Source organism: Emys orbicularis, chromosome 13 (assembly GCF_028017835.1).
Source record: "Emys orbicularis isolate rEmyOrb1 chromosome 13, rEmyOrb1.hap1, whole genome shotgun sequence".
Lineage (NCBI taxonomy): Eukaryota > Metazoa > Chordata > Testudines > Emydidae > Emys > Emys orbicularis.
The window spans coordinates 18932859-18947313 of NC_088695.1; the positions used below are offsets into that span (position 1 = coordinate 18932859).

The 14455-nt window shown below is 54.2% G+C and overlaps 1 protein-coding gene across 1 annotated transcript; it reads right to left on the reverse strand.

Annotated features, from left to right (window-relative positions):
• Positions 1-1407: 1407 nt before the first annotated feature.
• On the reverse strand, positions 1408-14107 carry LOC135887552 (E3 ubiquitin-protein ligase TRIM39-like). Its single transcript, XM_065415279.1, has 6 exons — positions 13697-14107; positions 9946-10041; positions 5588-5818; positions 3098-3120; positions 2903-3009; positions 1408-1949 (listed from the first exon to the last, which is right to left on the reverse strand). The coding sequence occupies exons 1-6, from the start codon at positions 14105-14107 to the stop codon at positions 1408-1410; spliced, it is 1410 nt and encodes a 469-aa protein (XP_065271351.1).
• Positions 14108-14455: the final 348 nt, after the last annotated feature.

Here is a 14455-nt window from a genome sequence, read left to right on the forward strand (position 1 = left end):
CACACAAAAATTATTGCTCAAGTCTCTGGTGAATTAGTTTTTGGTCTGTTCCAAACCCAATGGACAATAGCAGTCTTTCTGTTGATTCAGAGGATCAGACTGGTAATGAGCATGCTGTTACTCCAGAAACCTGAGTAGTGCAAGTTTTAAATGGTGGAAGATTTAAATAAATGTAAGTGATGAAACTTCAGTTTCAGTGCTGAACAAGCTTGTACCTCTAGAAAACAATATTTGAGATTTTTTAAAGCACAGTTGGGATTTAGCCACACAATTCCCACTGAAATTTAATGGGAATCCATTCTGAAAACTGTTTGAATAGCTCTTATTTTTGATCAGCTGTAGTTTTAGGTTTTGAAGTTAGACACATCTGCAGATCCCTTGCAAAATCTTGTGGAATGTGCCAGCTCCTAAGCAAAGGTAGCTTCATACACATATGTAAGATCTAATGTTATGCCATTAAAGGCAGCTTTTGGATTTTTTGTTGTTGTTGTTCTCTTCAGCAGCAGAATCAAGGAAAACAATCATTTTAGGGTTCATTGTGTGGCATTTTCCCTGTGTTCCTAGCATCATTCACTGTCATTATCTTATCATTCAATTTTAGCAGCCTAAGTCCCTGTCTCTACAACTGCATGATTTTTAACTCTGCACATGTAAGCAGTCCCACTGAAGTTACCTGCAGGACTCACTAATGTCATTACTTACTTGCACAAAGTTAAGCATGTGCTTAAGTGTTTGCAGGATCAGTGCCTAAAATTTCAGTACCTTTGGTTTTGAGTGCCCCAATTCAGACACCAGGAAAGGGGCTGCTCAGCTAACCTCCCTCTGAAAACAGTGTGGCTGCTTTAAGGCACCCCAGAAATCACTGATCACGAGAGCCGCTTTTGAAACTGCAATGAAAAATTCAAATGTTTGATTTAAGAAAAAAAGGGGGGGAATTTGACAACATTTTCCTGAATTCCCCACAGCCTGTGTTTTTCAACCACATATGGAGCTGGTCAAAACTGCTTCAAATGTCAACATTTTGGTGAAAAACACTGAATAAAACTTGTGATTTAAAAAAAGAGGGTAAAATTGTCACCAACTTTTTTTTTTTTATTATTATTAGTCACTTTTTCTAAAAGTTAGCCAAATGAGTTGTCATTTTGCTACATATTTTTTCACGGCTACTTTCCTCCCCCAGAAATCCCTTGGGCAATCAACATAGTCTGTATCCCACTTCACCATCTCCTGCCAAATGGGACCAAATCTACTCCTGCATTCCTCACCACTGCAATGGCCCCTTCCCCATGGAGCAAGATCAGAGCCCCAGCAGGAGGAGAGCGTGTGAGTGGGGGGAGGTATTGGTGGAGGGGGAAGTTTTTTGACTTGGTGCTCCTTCCATGTGTGTGTCTTTGATTCCTATTGGAGCTAGCCCAGAGACTTTGAGCAGATTGTCAGCGGAGCAGTATTTTCACCTCCCCGATGGAGGCCGGGGCTGAAGAAAGGCCGCAGAACCCCATAGAAGGCTCCGCTGTATGAATACAGATGGGTCCTGTCTGTCACATTGTAAAACGAGATCTCGCCTGCCTTGTAGTCTAGGAAAATCCCCACCCGGCTGGGCTGCACGCTGACAGTGAGGGGGGTTGGGTGGGAGATCAGGGCCTTGTACTTATCTCCATTCCTCAACCAAACTCTCCAGAATCCATTGCTAGGAGACAATATAACCTGCCCCTTCCTGCCCACAGATTCTCTGCACACCCCCACGTCCCACTCCACCTTGTCGCCCACCTCCACCTCCCAGTAACACTTCCCTGACGTGAACCTCCTGGAGCCCAGCACTATGATATAAGGATCAAATCGCTCAGGATTGCCGGGCAGCTCCTGTCGCGTGCCTCCGTGTGTCACGCTTCTCCTGTCCTCAGACAGGATGAGGTTGGGGTGAGCCGTGTCTGGGTCGAGAGTCACATCCACTGGGGAAAAAAGAGAAAGAAAATGTCACAGAGTCACTGCCGGGGGCAAGGATTGGTCATGGTGTTTAAAGGGAAATTAAACTGCACCTCCATTAATATTTCAGCTACATAGAGTAGGAGTCATGAAAGCTAAACTGGGCTGTGGTGGGTGGCAAGGAGCAAAGGAAAGTTGGGTTTGTGGATAAGGAGCCAGCAGATCTGGGTTCAATTTACAGATCTACCACAGACTGTTTGTGTGACATGGGTGAGTCACTTAAACTCTGCATCTCAGGTTCCCCTCTGTAAAAATGAGGCTATGACTCCTTCTTTTCTCTTGCCCTGTATTACCTTACTTAGACCAGTTCTGCTTGGGGCCTCAACCAATGCCAGAGGGAAGAGTCCCATATACTTCAGTGGGCTTTGGATCAGGTCCTGTATGAGAATTGTCTTAACATACCAAGACCAGCACTTTTCAGTTCACAATGTGCTGCAGATCTCTGCTCCAATGGTGGCATCATAGAAGGTGTTCAGAAGAGGGAGCTGAAAGCTTTGGAACCTGGGGCTTTAAGCACCGGGAGGCAGTTTGACATTGTGGGACAAACAAGCCAACATTAGCTGGATGTTTCTGTGCAAAATGCTTGGCAGTGAAATAGGTAATGTCACCTCCTATATCACTACCATTAGATTTCAGAGTTGACACTCCATTGAGATGAATAAGAGCAATTCCCTACTCTTAGAGCTATTGAGTCAGGCTATCTGCAGACTCAGGCAAAAATCACTGCTTCAGTTTACCCTCAGATTGCATTTATAATATTTTCTTGCTAATCATGCGAGCTGTTTTTAATTTTTTTTAAATGGAAACTGATAGTCTGGAGAACAGTTCTGAGGTTAAGGTTTGAATTTCATGGCAAATTCCATGGTGCAAGGATCATGAAACATCTGGGGTCCTGAATATAGGAACAGTCTTCACTTACCTTTGAATTTCCTTAGAATGTCAATAATATCAATGTTAGGAATGTTGTATATGTTCTTCAGTTCAGTAAACACAGCTTCAGGTTCCTGCACTTGAATATTTTCACTCCTAAGAAGAACACAGCCCAACTTATCACTCCTGGGCTCAGGACAAACATTTATGCAAAGTTTCTAACTGGAGTCAATGCAAAAAGTACCTGGTCAATGTGTCTTTCACATCCTAAAAGGAGAAAATGGAAAGAGGAATTCACATTCTGCAGTGACAGGAGGAAACCAATATTCACTGATTTTTTTTCACACTATTTGCATCATGAACTAGATCCTTCCTTGAACTGTAAAACTCAACAATAACTTTGCATTCTATAGCTCTTCTGAGCTCCCATACATATGAGAATGTGGAAAAGCATTGTTAAAGGCTCCCAAATAACCTTAACTCTGCCCCTGCAGGGACACCAACCTCTCTGTTCCTATGCTGAAAATGTGTTACTGCTGGGTAAGTGGTAAAGTCCCATTGGGAGTTAGGTACCTAAATGCATTTGAGGAGCTGGTCCTAAGAGCTTTTAGACACGCCGTATACAGTGCATAGGTGGAGTATAGAAAGCATGCATCAGGTTGTATGCACGGGTGGCGCATGAACTCCCCCTTCAGGGAGGCTAGCCCCCTGGCCCCACCCCTTCTGCCTGAGGCCCTGCCCCCATCACCCACCAGAGCCCCAAACTCCTTCCCTGCCCTGGGCCACTGGCCTGACCCCAGGCCGCTAGCTGGCCCAAGCCACCCCGGCCCCTGGCTGCCCTGACCCTGGGCTACCAGCCTGAGCCCCAAGCTCCAGGCCGCTGACTGGACCTGAGCCCCAGTCGGCTTCAAGGGAGCGGGGGAGGGAGGCAGGTCCTTGGGGCAGAGCATAGGCAGGGCCACAGCTTGGGTTAGGGGAGGCTTAGCCTCCCCTGGCCTGTGATTCCCACCACCCCTGTTTTCATAGAAGGACTCCCATCACCATAGTGTCTGGTCACCTCATAAATATTAATGGGACAGCTCCTCAGCTGGTGAAAATCAGTGGAGCTCCACCGACGTCAGTGAAACACCGATCCTCACCAGCTGAGGATCACACCCAATGAATTTACACTTGCAAACACCAGTCAGGTTATACTGGTATTAACCCCGTTCTACAAAGAGAGGCAATTAAGTAACAGGAGATCTGTGGCAGAGCAGGGAATCGAGCCCAGGTCTCGTGAGTCCTGCGCCAGTGCTTTAACCTCAAAAATATCCTTCTTCATTCGCCTGTACCACTGCCAGGAAGACCTTGGTCTTGGTCCATGCTACAATACTGGATCGATGTACATCGACTTGCGTCAAATCTATTTGCGCACGTGTCTCCAGCCAATGTAAGCGGCCCTTTATGGCAACACAGTGAAACCACCTCCCTGAACAGCGGTGAGCCAGCGGCGTGCGCAAGCATGGCTGGTGGGTATCACAGGCCAGTGGAAGCTGAGCCTCCCCAAACTGCCAGGTGTGGCCCCCTCCCCGAGGCCCCCTCCTATTTCCCACTCTTTTCCCCGTGGCCTAGACTGGGGCTAGGGGGGACTGGACTGCGGCCTGAGACTTGGGGCGGCTGGGGTTGGTGCTCGGGCCGCCCAACCTTGGCACTCCGGGGCTGGGAGCGCTCGGGCAGCCCAGGGCTGGGCAGGGGGGCTGGTGGCTGCCTGGTATGCTCAGGGGCTCTGGAGGGGGAGGGGCGGGGCCTCGGGCAGAAGGGGCGGGCCAGGGGCTAGCCTCCCCGAATGGGCGAGGTGAGTCAGGTGCTGGAGGCAAAGGCAACATGTGGGACTCCAGCAACAGGGAAGGAGAAGCAGCAGCTGTAGGGGTGGGGGGAGGAGGCGCTCAGCCAGCAGCCAGCCACCCTGCTGCTTCCTCCCTTCCCAGGCTGCAGGGACATACAGATTTTTGGGGGGCCCATGCCCCTGCTTGCCCTCCCCTGTGCATGCCCCTGTGGTGAGCCATGATCAATGCAGAGCGAGTGTAGACACTGCGTGACCTATGTTGACCCTAACAGTCCTCCAGCAGCTATCCTACAATGCCCGACAGTGACCACTCTGGTCAAAACTGTGAACTCCACTGCTCAGGGGTCACAGAGACCCGAAGCCACCCCACCTCCTTTGCAATGCCTGCATATTTTTGAAGGGCCTTTTTCCTGCTTGCCCACTTGGGCAACCACACCTAGCACCTCTCCCTTGTTATCTGCAACTGCCCAGCGGAACATATCGGCTACATGCTCCACATGTGCTTCTGCCTGGAGCAGACAGGAGATATTGGATCTCATGGGCCTGTGGGCAGAGAAGCCGTGCAAGCACAACTACGGAGCAGCTGTAGACACATGGATGTCTACAAAAGATTGCACAAGGGATGTGGGAGAAGGGGTAGAAGAGCAACAATTCTCTAGCAATCTTTCATCAGCAGCACTGATCCTATGGAGATGGTCACATGGCAGCTCTCGCGAGGTGCATGGGAACTTTCCTCTAACAAAAGCAAGAGAAATTCTGGAGCAGATGGACCCTCCAGCCTGGGGTTTTATTATTTAGGTAACAATAAAACTGAAAGAGCTTTTTCTTCCTTGGTCATTAGATCCAATGCCAATGGGGTGTGATACCCGTTAATTCAGCATGGATTGACAGGGTGGGGGAGTTTCTCACCTTCAGCAAAGCGGCAGCTGGTTGCTGACACTTCTCCTCTATCTCCGTGATCAGCTTCTGCAGAGAGGAGCGCTGTTCTGAGAGCTTTATTATATTCCCATGCAGCTTCTTCAGGGTCTCTTTCTCCTCCTTCCTCAGTTTCCGCAGCAGCTGCTCCTCTTCCTCATTCAGGAACTCATGCAGCTTCTCAAATTCGATCTCGATGCACATTCTCTGATAGTGCGTCTTCTCCTTCGTTAAAAGTAAAAAAAAATGAAAACAACCACAGAAAAATATCAGCCAGTTTGGGGTAGGGATAAATGTAAAGAGGGTAGCGATGCAATATGGCCCAGTGGATAGCCCTGGAAGGTTCTACTTGTTCTGCCACTGAGCCGCTATGCGACTTCAACCAAATCATTTCACCTCTGCCTCTGTTTCCTCCCCCACCTTTGTGTGTCTTGACTCTTTAGATTGTTAGTTCTTTGGGCAGGGGCTGTTGCTTATACAGTGTGTGGACGGTGTCCAGCACAGTAATAGGCAGTTCTTATCTTTGAGATCTATGGATGAAAAGTGCTATATAAGAGCTCGGTGTTATTGTTTAGCAATTTGCATCAGTAGGTTTCTAAGTGTTCTAAAAGGAGGTCAATATCATTACCCCCATTTTACAGATGGGGAAACTGAGGCACGGAGCAGGGAGGCGATAGGTCAGGGTCACCCAGCAGGCCAGAGCCAGGAATAGAAACCAGTTTTTCCAGAGCCTCAGTTCAGTGCTCAGATTCTCAAACTTCATTGCACCGCGACCCCCTTCTGACAACAAAAATTACTACATGACCCCAGGAGGAGGTGTGAAGCCTGAGCCCACCTGAGCCCCACCGCCACAGGGCTTCAGCTCCAGCCAGGGGGCCTGTAACCTGAGCCCTGCCGCTCAGGGCAGAAACCCAAGGGTTTTGGCTTCGGACCTGGGCAATGGGGCTCAGGCTTCGGCTTTGGCCCTGGGCCCCAGCAAGTCTAAGCCAGCCTTAGCGACCCCATTAAAACAGGGTCACGACCTGCTTTGGGGTCCCGACCCACAGTTTGAGAACCCCTGCTCTAGACACTAGAGCATACAGGGGCCCCTGAGCCTGGTTGAGTCTCCTGTATTACTAACCAGCAACATAGGGGCCGACTCCATGGGTGCTCCGGGGCTAGAGCACCCTCGGGGAAAAATTAGTGAGTGCTCCGCACCCAACAGCAGCCAAGCTCCCTGCCTCCTTCTCCCCCTCCCCAGCCCGCCACATCCCCGCTCCTCCCCCTCCCTCCCAGCATTTCCCACCCCCCCCCCCCCCGCCGCCTAACAGCTGTTTGGCGGCGCTTAGGACTTTCTGGGAGGGAGGAGGAGGAGCAGGGATGCCGGCATGCTCAGGGGAGGAGGCGGAGAAGAGGTGGGGCAGGGGTGGGGACTTGGGGGTAGGGGGTGGAATAGGGGCAGGAAGGGGCGGGAACTTTGGGGAAGGGGTGGAATGGGGGTGGAGGGCGGGGCGGGAAGAGGCAGGGCAGGGCAGGGCCGGGCGGGGAGGGGTCGAGCATCCACCATGCAGAGGGGAATTCAGCACCTATGACCAGCAATGTTAATTAAAAACCTTTATATGGCACAGTAATCAAAGCCATGGTGTGCGGTCCAGTGGTGGGCAGGTGTTGTGCTTGTTTTTTTGCCATGGGATGGACGTCACATATTAAAGCCCCAAAGACTATTATTAATTGGCTTATCACAGTGCATAGGAGCCCTAGCTGTGGAGCAGGCAAATACGGAACTTGGAAATTTTATGGGATTTATGGGATTTTAAGTGTCTTGCTCCTTTCATAGAATCATAGAACCACAGAATATCAGGGTTGGAAGGGACCTCAGGAGGTCATCTAGTCCAACCCCCTGCTCAAAGCAGGACCAATCCCCAACTAAATCATCCCAGCCAGGGCTTTGTCAAGCCTGACCTTAAAAACCTCTAAGCAGGGCCGGCTCTAAGATTTTTGCCGTCCCAAGCAAAAACAATTTTGGCCGCCCCCCGGTTTTTTTCTTACCCCACCCCCGGCCCCGCCTCAACTCCGCCCCTTCCCCAAATCCCCAGCCCTGCCTCCTCCCCCCAGGCTCTCAAGCCTAGGAGGGAGGGAGGGAGCGGGAGAAGCAGCGCGCGCGCCGCGGCCACTCAGGGTCTCCCCCTCCCTCCCAGGCTCTCACACCTGGGAGGGAGGGTGAGCAGTGGCGCGCGAATCAGCTGTTTCGCGCGCCGCGGCCACTCGGGATCTCCCCCTCCCTCCCAGGCTCTCAAACCTGGGAGGGAGGGGGAGCAGCGGCGTGCCAATCAGGTGTTTTGCGCGCTGTGGCCGCTCGGGATCTCCCCCTCCCTCCCAGGCTCTCAAACCTGGGAGGGAGGGGGAGCAGCGGCGCGCAAATCAGCTGTTTCACGTGTCGCGGCCGCTCGGGATCTCCCCCTCCCTCCCAGGTTTGAGAGCCTGGGAGGGAGGGCGAGCAGCGGCGCGCAAATCAGCTGTTTCGCGCGCCATCGCGCGCGAGCGGCAGCAGCGGAGGTGAGCTAGGGCGGCCGGGGCACATTTTTAGGGGCGGCATGGCTGGCGCCAGAATGCCGCCCCTAGAAATGTGCCGCCCCAAGCACCAGCTTGTTTTGCTGGTGCCTAGAGCCGGCCCTGCCTCTAAGGAAGGAGATTCCACCACCTCCCTAGGTAACCCACTTCAGTGCTTCACCACCCTCCTAGTGAAAAAGGTTTTCCTAATATCCAACCTAAACCTCCCCCACTGCAACTTGAGACCATTACTCCTTGTTCTGTCATCCGGTACCACTGAGAACAGTCTAGATCCATCCTCTTTGGAACCCCCTTTCAGGTAGTTGAAAGCAGCTATCAAATCCCCCCTCATTCTTCTCTTCTGCAGACTAAACAATCCCAGTTCCCTCAGCCTCTCCTCATAAGTCATGTGTTCCAGCCCCCTAATCATTTTTGTTGCCCTCCGCAGGATTCTTTCCAATTTTTCCACATCCTTCTTGTAGTGTGGGGCCCAAAACTGGACACAGTACTCCAGATGAGGCCTCACCAATGTTGAATAGAGGGGAACGATCACATCCCTCGATCTGCTGGCAATGCCCCTACTTATACAGCCCAAAATGCCGTTAGCCTTCTTGGCAACAAGGGCACACTGTCGACTCATATCCTTTCTCCATGCTGTGCAGTTTTTACCTGCTCCAAACTACACATCAAGCAGGGATTCCATCTCTTTACACAACACCTGGGATGTTTTCGCCCATCAATCAAGAGTGAGTTACTAGGTTCCCTTGAGATGATTCACTACAGAAAATAGCCCCTTCTCCTCACACAGCGACACCTGCTCATCATCGCTTGACACTTCCCTTCTTACGATTGACAAACAGGTTTTCAGCGACCAGTATTTTTAATTAAAAAAAAAAAGAATGGAGATGCAGCTGCATTGGCATTTCTGGTCTATATGTGCATGACGAGACTCACTGGGCCTGGAGGATGGGAAGAAGCGGTTTCTAACCATCAGAGGAGCAAGGCTCTGGAACAGCTTCCCAGTAAGAGCAGTGGGGGCAAACAACCTGACCGGTTTGCAGATGGAGCTTAGTCAGTTTACGAACAGGATGCTCTGATGGGGTGGCTTGCGATAAGGGCTGGACTCAATGACCCAGGAGGTTTCTTCCGGTCCTGTGTCCCTATCAGGCACTGAACTGGGACTCGGGACATCTGGATTCTATTCCCTACTCCACCGGCGAGCCACTGGGTGACTCTGGGAAAATCTCTGTGCCTTTGCTTCAACTCCCACCCTATGTCTATTTAGATTTTAAACTCTCTGGGGGCAAGGGCTTTCTCTTATCAGAGCATCATAGAAATGTAGGGCTGGAAGGGACCTTGAGAGCTCCCTGTCTGGAGAGCACCCTAGCGCTATGGTGCCTTGATCATGGGTGTGGCCTCTTGGTGCTATAAGGATACAAATAAATAAGTAATATCGGTATCTTGCCGTAGTGGGATGGCGGGGAGGGAACATATAGGAAGTGCTAACTGGAGAGCAATTACATCAAATGGCCACACGATGGCAGCAGAACCTGGAGAATGAGAACGTGTTTCACAATTACTGGGTTGCAGCGTATTATGAGCTGCTGGAGGGGGGGGAGGGCTGATTCCCGGAAGGGCTGGGGGACCCAGCCAAGTGGGAGCCAGGGATGCTAAACCCCACTGAAAAACCAGGCACTACATCTCCCCTCATGCATGGCTAATCCCAAAGGGACATAGCCTCCTCCTTGCAGACATTTGCCAGAACCCCCGGAAAACCTGCAGTGGCAGCAGACTTGTGAATGGTTAAAACCATGGGGCCCTGCCTTCCAGTCAGCTGTCTTCTTTCCCTCCTGGTATTTCAGCTCCCAAGCCTCCTCCGTCTGCTTTTTCAGGAGCTCCACTGCTGTCTGCAGCTTCCTCTGGCAAGAAAAGCATAGCTAGTGTAGGATTACCATATTTCCACAATCAAAAAAGAGGACACTGGGGGGGGAGGAGCCCCGCTCTAGCCCCGCCCCTGCCCTGCCCCCATCCACTCCCTCCCACTTCTCACCCCCTGACTGCCCCCCTCAGAAGCCCCAACCCCCCCCCGCTCCTCGTCCCCTGACTGCCCCCTCCTGGGACCCCTGCCACTAACTGCCCCCTAGGACTCCACCCCCTATCTAAGCCTCCCTGCCTCTTGTCCCCTGACTGCCCCCTCCTGAGACCCTCCCCCCATCCTAACTGGCCCCCTAGGACCCTACCTGTCCCCTGACTGCCCTGACCCTTATCCACACCCCCACCCCATATTCACACCCCCGCCCCCAGACAGACCCCCAGGACTTCCATGCCCTATCCAACTGCTCCCCGCCCCCTGACAGGACCCCCAGAACTCCCGACCTATCCAACCCCCTTTGCTCCCTGCCTGCCTCAACCCCTCTCCACACCCCCGCCCCATATCCACACTCCCTCCCCCAGACAGACCCCCGGGACTCCCACGCCCTATCCAACTGCTCCCCACCCCCTGACAGGAGCCCCAGAACTCCCAACCCATCCAACCCCCTCTGCTCCCTGCCTGCCTCGACCCCTCTCCACACCCCTGCCTCCCTGACAGCCCCCCCAGAACCCCCGACCCATCTAATCCCCCCTGCTCCCTGTCCCTGACTGTCCCAACCCCTCTCCACACCCCTGCCCCCCTGACAGCCCCCCCAAACTCCCGACCCATCCAAACCCCCCCCCTCATCCCCTGACCAGGGCCGGCTTTAGCAAGAGCCCAGGAATTGGGCTGCGCTCCGGCCGGGATCGCGGGGCTTGGGGCCGGGCTGGAGGTGCTCAGCCGGGGCCGGGCCGGCATGCTCGGCCGGAACCGGGGCCGCTGCCCTGGGGCCTGAGCCAGTCCGGAGCCGCTGGGGCCGGAACTGGGGCCGGCGCCCCGGGGCCCGAGCCGAGCTGGGCCAGAGTCGCTGGGGCCAGGGTCAGAGCCGCTGGGGCCAGGGCAGGGGGTGCTTGGCCAGCGCCGCTCGGCCGGGGTCGGGCCAGTGTGCTCGGCCAGAACCGGGGCTGCCGCCCTGGGGCCGGAGCCGGGCCGGAGCCGCTGGGGCCGGAATCGAGGCAGGCACCCCGGGGCCCGAGCCGAGCTGGGCCGGAGCCGCTGGGGCCAGGACTGGGGGTGCTCGGCTGGAACCGGTGCCGGTGCCCCGGGGCCCGAGCCCAGCCGGGCCGGAGACGTTGGGGCCAGGGCCGGTGCCCTGGGGCCCGAGCCGAGCCGGGCCGGAGCTGCTGGGGCCGGCCGGAGCCGCTCGGCCGGGGCCGGAGGGAGCCACTCGGCCAGGGCTGGACTGGGCCGTGCCGCGCCTCACCTCCCCGGAGCCCTCCTCCTCGCGTCCCCCCCTAGCTTACCTGCTGCTGCCCGCCTGCCCCTGCTTGTTTTCAGACTTCCCGCAAATATCTGATTTGCGGGAAGCAGGGGACGGGGAGGAGCAGGGGGGCGGAGCATTCAGGGGAGGGGAGGAGGGGGAAGACAGCTGCGGGGCCGGGCGGCGTGCTACGGCTGCAGGGGATGGGGGGAGCTGGGAAGGGGCTTTGGCTGCCCAGCGGTGCTTGGCTGCCGCTTTTCGATCTATAAATAGCCGACCGGGGGGAAATCCCTGACATTTTTAGATTTTTAGAAATCCTCCTCAGACGGCTATTTATAGACCGAAAAGCCGGACATGTCCGCGGAAATCCGGACGTATGGTAGCCCTAAGCTAGTGAGCTCTCCTTAAATCATAGAAAATCACCACACACAGGCTAAGGGCACAGCACAGTTTAAACTGATGAAAAGCAAGAGCGTCAAGGGGAAATAAACAGCATGATCTGCTCTGCCTGATGACCCCGGCTGCCTTAGGAGAAGCTGTGATGCAAGCTTTAAGAGACTGGGACATTGGCGATACCATGAGATGCAGATATTTGCAATAATTTGGAAGCCAAATTTGCAAAGGCAAAATGCAAAAGCATTGCATCAGAAGAACGGGTGTGCAATGGTTGTGCACGTGCACACACGTACACACACAAAACACCACAATGGACCCCCTTACAATAAGCCTTTCCATAGAGAAATTGGTGCATGAATTAACTAATTTATTTTAATTTATACATAAACTCGCTTTCGCAGCCATCACCACCTTCCGCTGCAGTGTGGGGCATGGGTTGCTTGCAAGGATCATCCAGATATATCTCACTTAATCAATTTCTGGCTACTGCAGGGGCCTTAGCAGTGCTGCACCTCGGTCCCTCCTATTCTCTACCTGTGGTACACAATAGCTTAGTTTCCTGGGGGTTGAAATCAATGGTGCCAATTCAGACACTTCTTGGGGGGGGGGTAAATTCTGGTCCCCACCCGACCCTGAAGCAGGAACCTTGTTCCAGTTCCCACTTGTGTCCCCCACTAGGGACGCCAGATCTCCCTCGGCCAGGAGTCTCCCCTCTCTCTTACCCACGTGGCGCATGAACTGATGCTGCCAGGAGTAAAGTTCTCAGTAGACTGCCCATACGTCAAGTCACAACAGCACTCACTGCAACTTGGCCTGTTCCCTGCTGTAGGCAGGGGCAGCCTAGTCAAATTTCAATGGCACTGCGACCACTCAGCCAGAGAAATGCTCCGGACCACTCCAGCAGCAGCTGTACTAATTTCAGTTGCTTAAAAGTGGCCTTGCCCTCCCCCTCCCCCCTGACTTCGCAGCCTATTAAACTTTGAACAAGTGCAAAAGCCTGGAGGAAGGGGGGCATTCACCACCTGCAGACCCCCTAATTGGCACCAGTGGCTGTCATACTTTGGTCTAATTTCGGTAGATGGGTTGGAGTGCGGGTGCTGGGAGCTGTTGGTGGCCTGTGATACACAGGTGGTCAGACTAGATATTTGGTGTCCCCGTCTGGCTTTGATCTTTATGATCACACAGCATCCAGGTCAGAGGCAGATTAAGGTCTTCTGGGGCCCTGGGCCGGAGCAAGTCGGGGGGCCCCGGTGCCTTCTGTCTGCGGTCCCACCCCTTCTGCCTGTGGCCCCACCCCATTCCACTCCTTCCCCCGCAGCCCCGTCCCCGTTCCCACCCCATTCCACCCCTTCCCCCGCAGCCCCACCCCCCGCTCGCTCCTTTCCACCCCAAACCCTCCTCTGCGGCCCTAAGTCCAGAGACGCTTTATGCCCCAGGGCCACAGCAGGGAGTGAGAGCTCCTCCAGACCCGGGGCTGTGGCAGGGGGGGATTTTTGTGGGGGTCCCAATTTGGCCAGGGCCCCTGGGCACAGGCCTCATTGCCCCAAGTGGCCATCCACCACTGGTCCAGCCACACAACAATGGAACACAAGGTAAGAGGACACAGGCCTGGTGGGAGCGCAGTTAGAGGAGGCAGGGCACAGCTGTTTCCTGGCTCATGGGCACTATGGCCAGGCTTCTATGTCCCTCCCTAGGGCTGGCAGCAGCGTAGGGCAGACGTGTGGGGCAGGAGGTCTCGCGTGTAAGTGGTGCCTGGGCTTTGTGCTGAATTTCACCGTCACTGCTGCCAGCTACAGGGAGAGGCTGAAAAGCAGAGGCACAGAGCAGAGGCACGGCAGCACCCTACCTTGTACTCCTGGGCAGCCTCCTCAATGGGAACCACAGTGTGAGCGCAGTGAGCCTGGGAGTCCCTGCAGCTCATGCAGATGGGGGATTGATCCTCTGTGCAGAACAGGTCCAGAATCGCCTGGTGTTCCCCGCACTCACGCTCCACCTCAGGCTCTTCACCCACTTCCAGACTGATTTTTTCAGCTTCATCTGCCCCGCTGCCCGGCTGCCCCTGGGGCTTGTCCTCTCTGTGCCTAGGGGCCTTGTGGCACAGGGGGCAGGAGGTGGCTGTGCCCAACTCCCCCTTGAAGGGGGTGACACAGAAGCGGCAGAACTTGTGCTTGCACCCTTTAAAGGTCACCGGGATCTTATAGGGGCCCTGGCAGCTCGAACAAACAACCCCATGCTGGCGGCGCAGGGCGGGGTTCATGGCAGCCATGGTGCCTCCGGGGAGTAGAGCTGAGTTAGCTTTCGCTTTCCTGCCTTGGGAAACACAGGTCAACAGCTGGAGTGCCAGGAGCAGGTTGTTACTTTGCTGATCTAAGAATGGATCACTGCCCCAAGTCACCGCCCCCTGTGGCTTTCACAGCCTTCTCTGGCATCCATCCAGACCCTGAGCATTCCCAGCCCAGCTTAATATCTAACCATATGCAATTAGTGTCAGGTAACAGCATAACAGCTGGGAGTTTGACAGTCTACTCAGGCAGGGAGTGCAGTGGGAGCAGAAAGACAAATGACTCCACGGGCAATCAGATAGTCAGGACACATCTGATGGCTG

Bases quoted from the DNA above. Each gene is read 5' to 3' on its own strand.
- LOC135887552 (XM_065415279.1), bottom strand. From the start codon at position 14,107: ATGAACCCCGCCCTGCGCCGCCAGCATGGGGTTGTTTGTTCGAGCTGC. The intron at 5,819-9,945 runs GCAGGGCCCCAT...CTTTTAACGAAG, and splicing joins AGAAGACAGCTGACTGGAAG to GAGAAGACGCACTATCAGAG. The intron at 3,010-3,097 runs GTACTTTTTGCA...TGTTCTTCTTAG, and splicing joins GTGAAAGACACATTGACCAG to GAGTGAAAATATTCAAGTGC.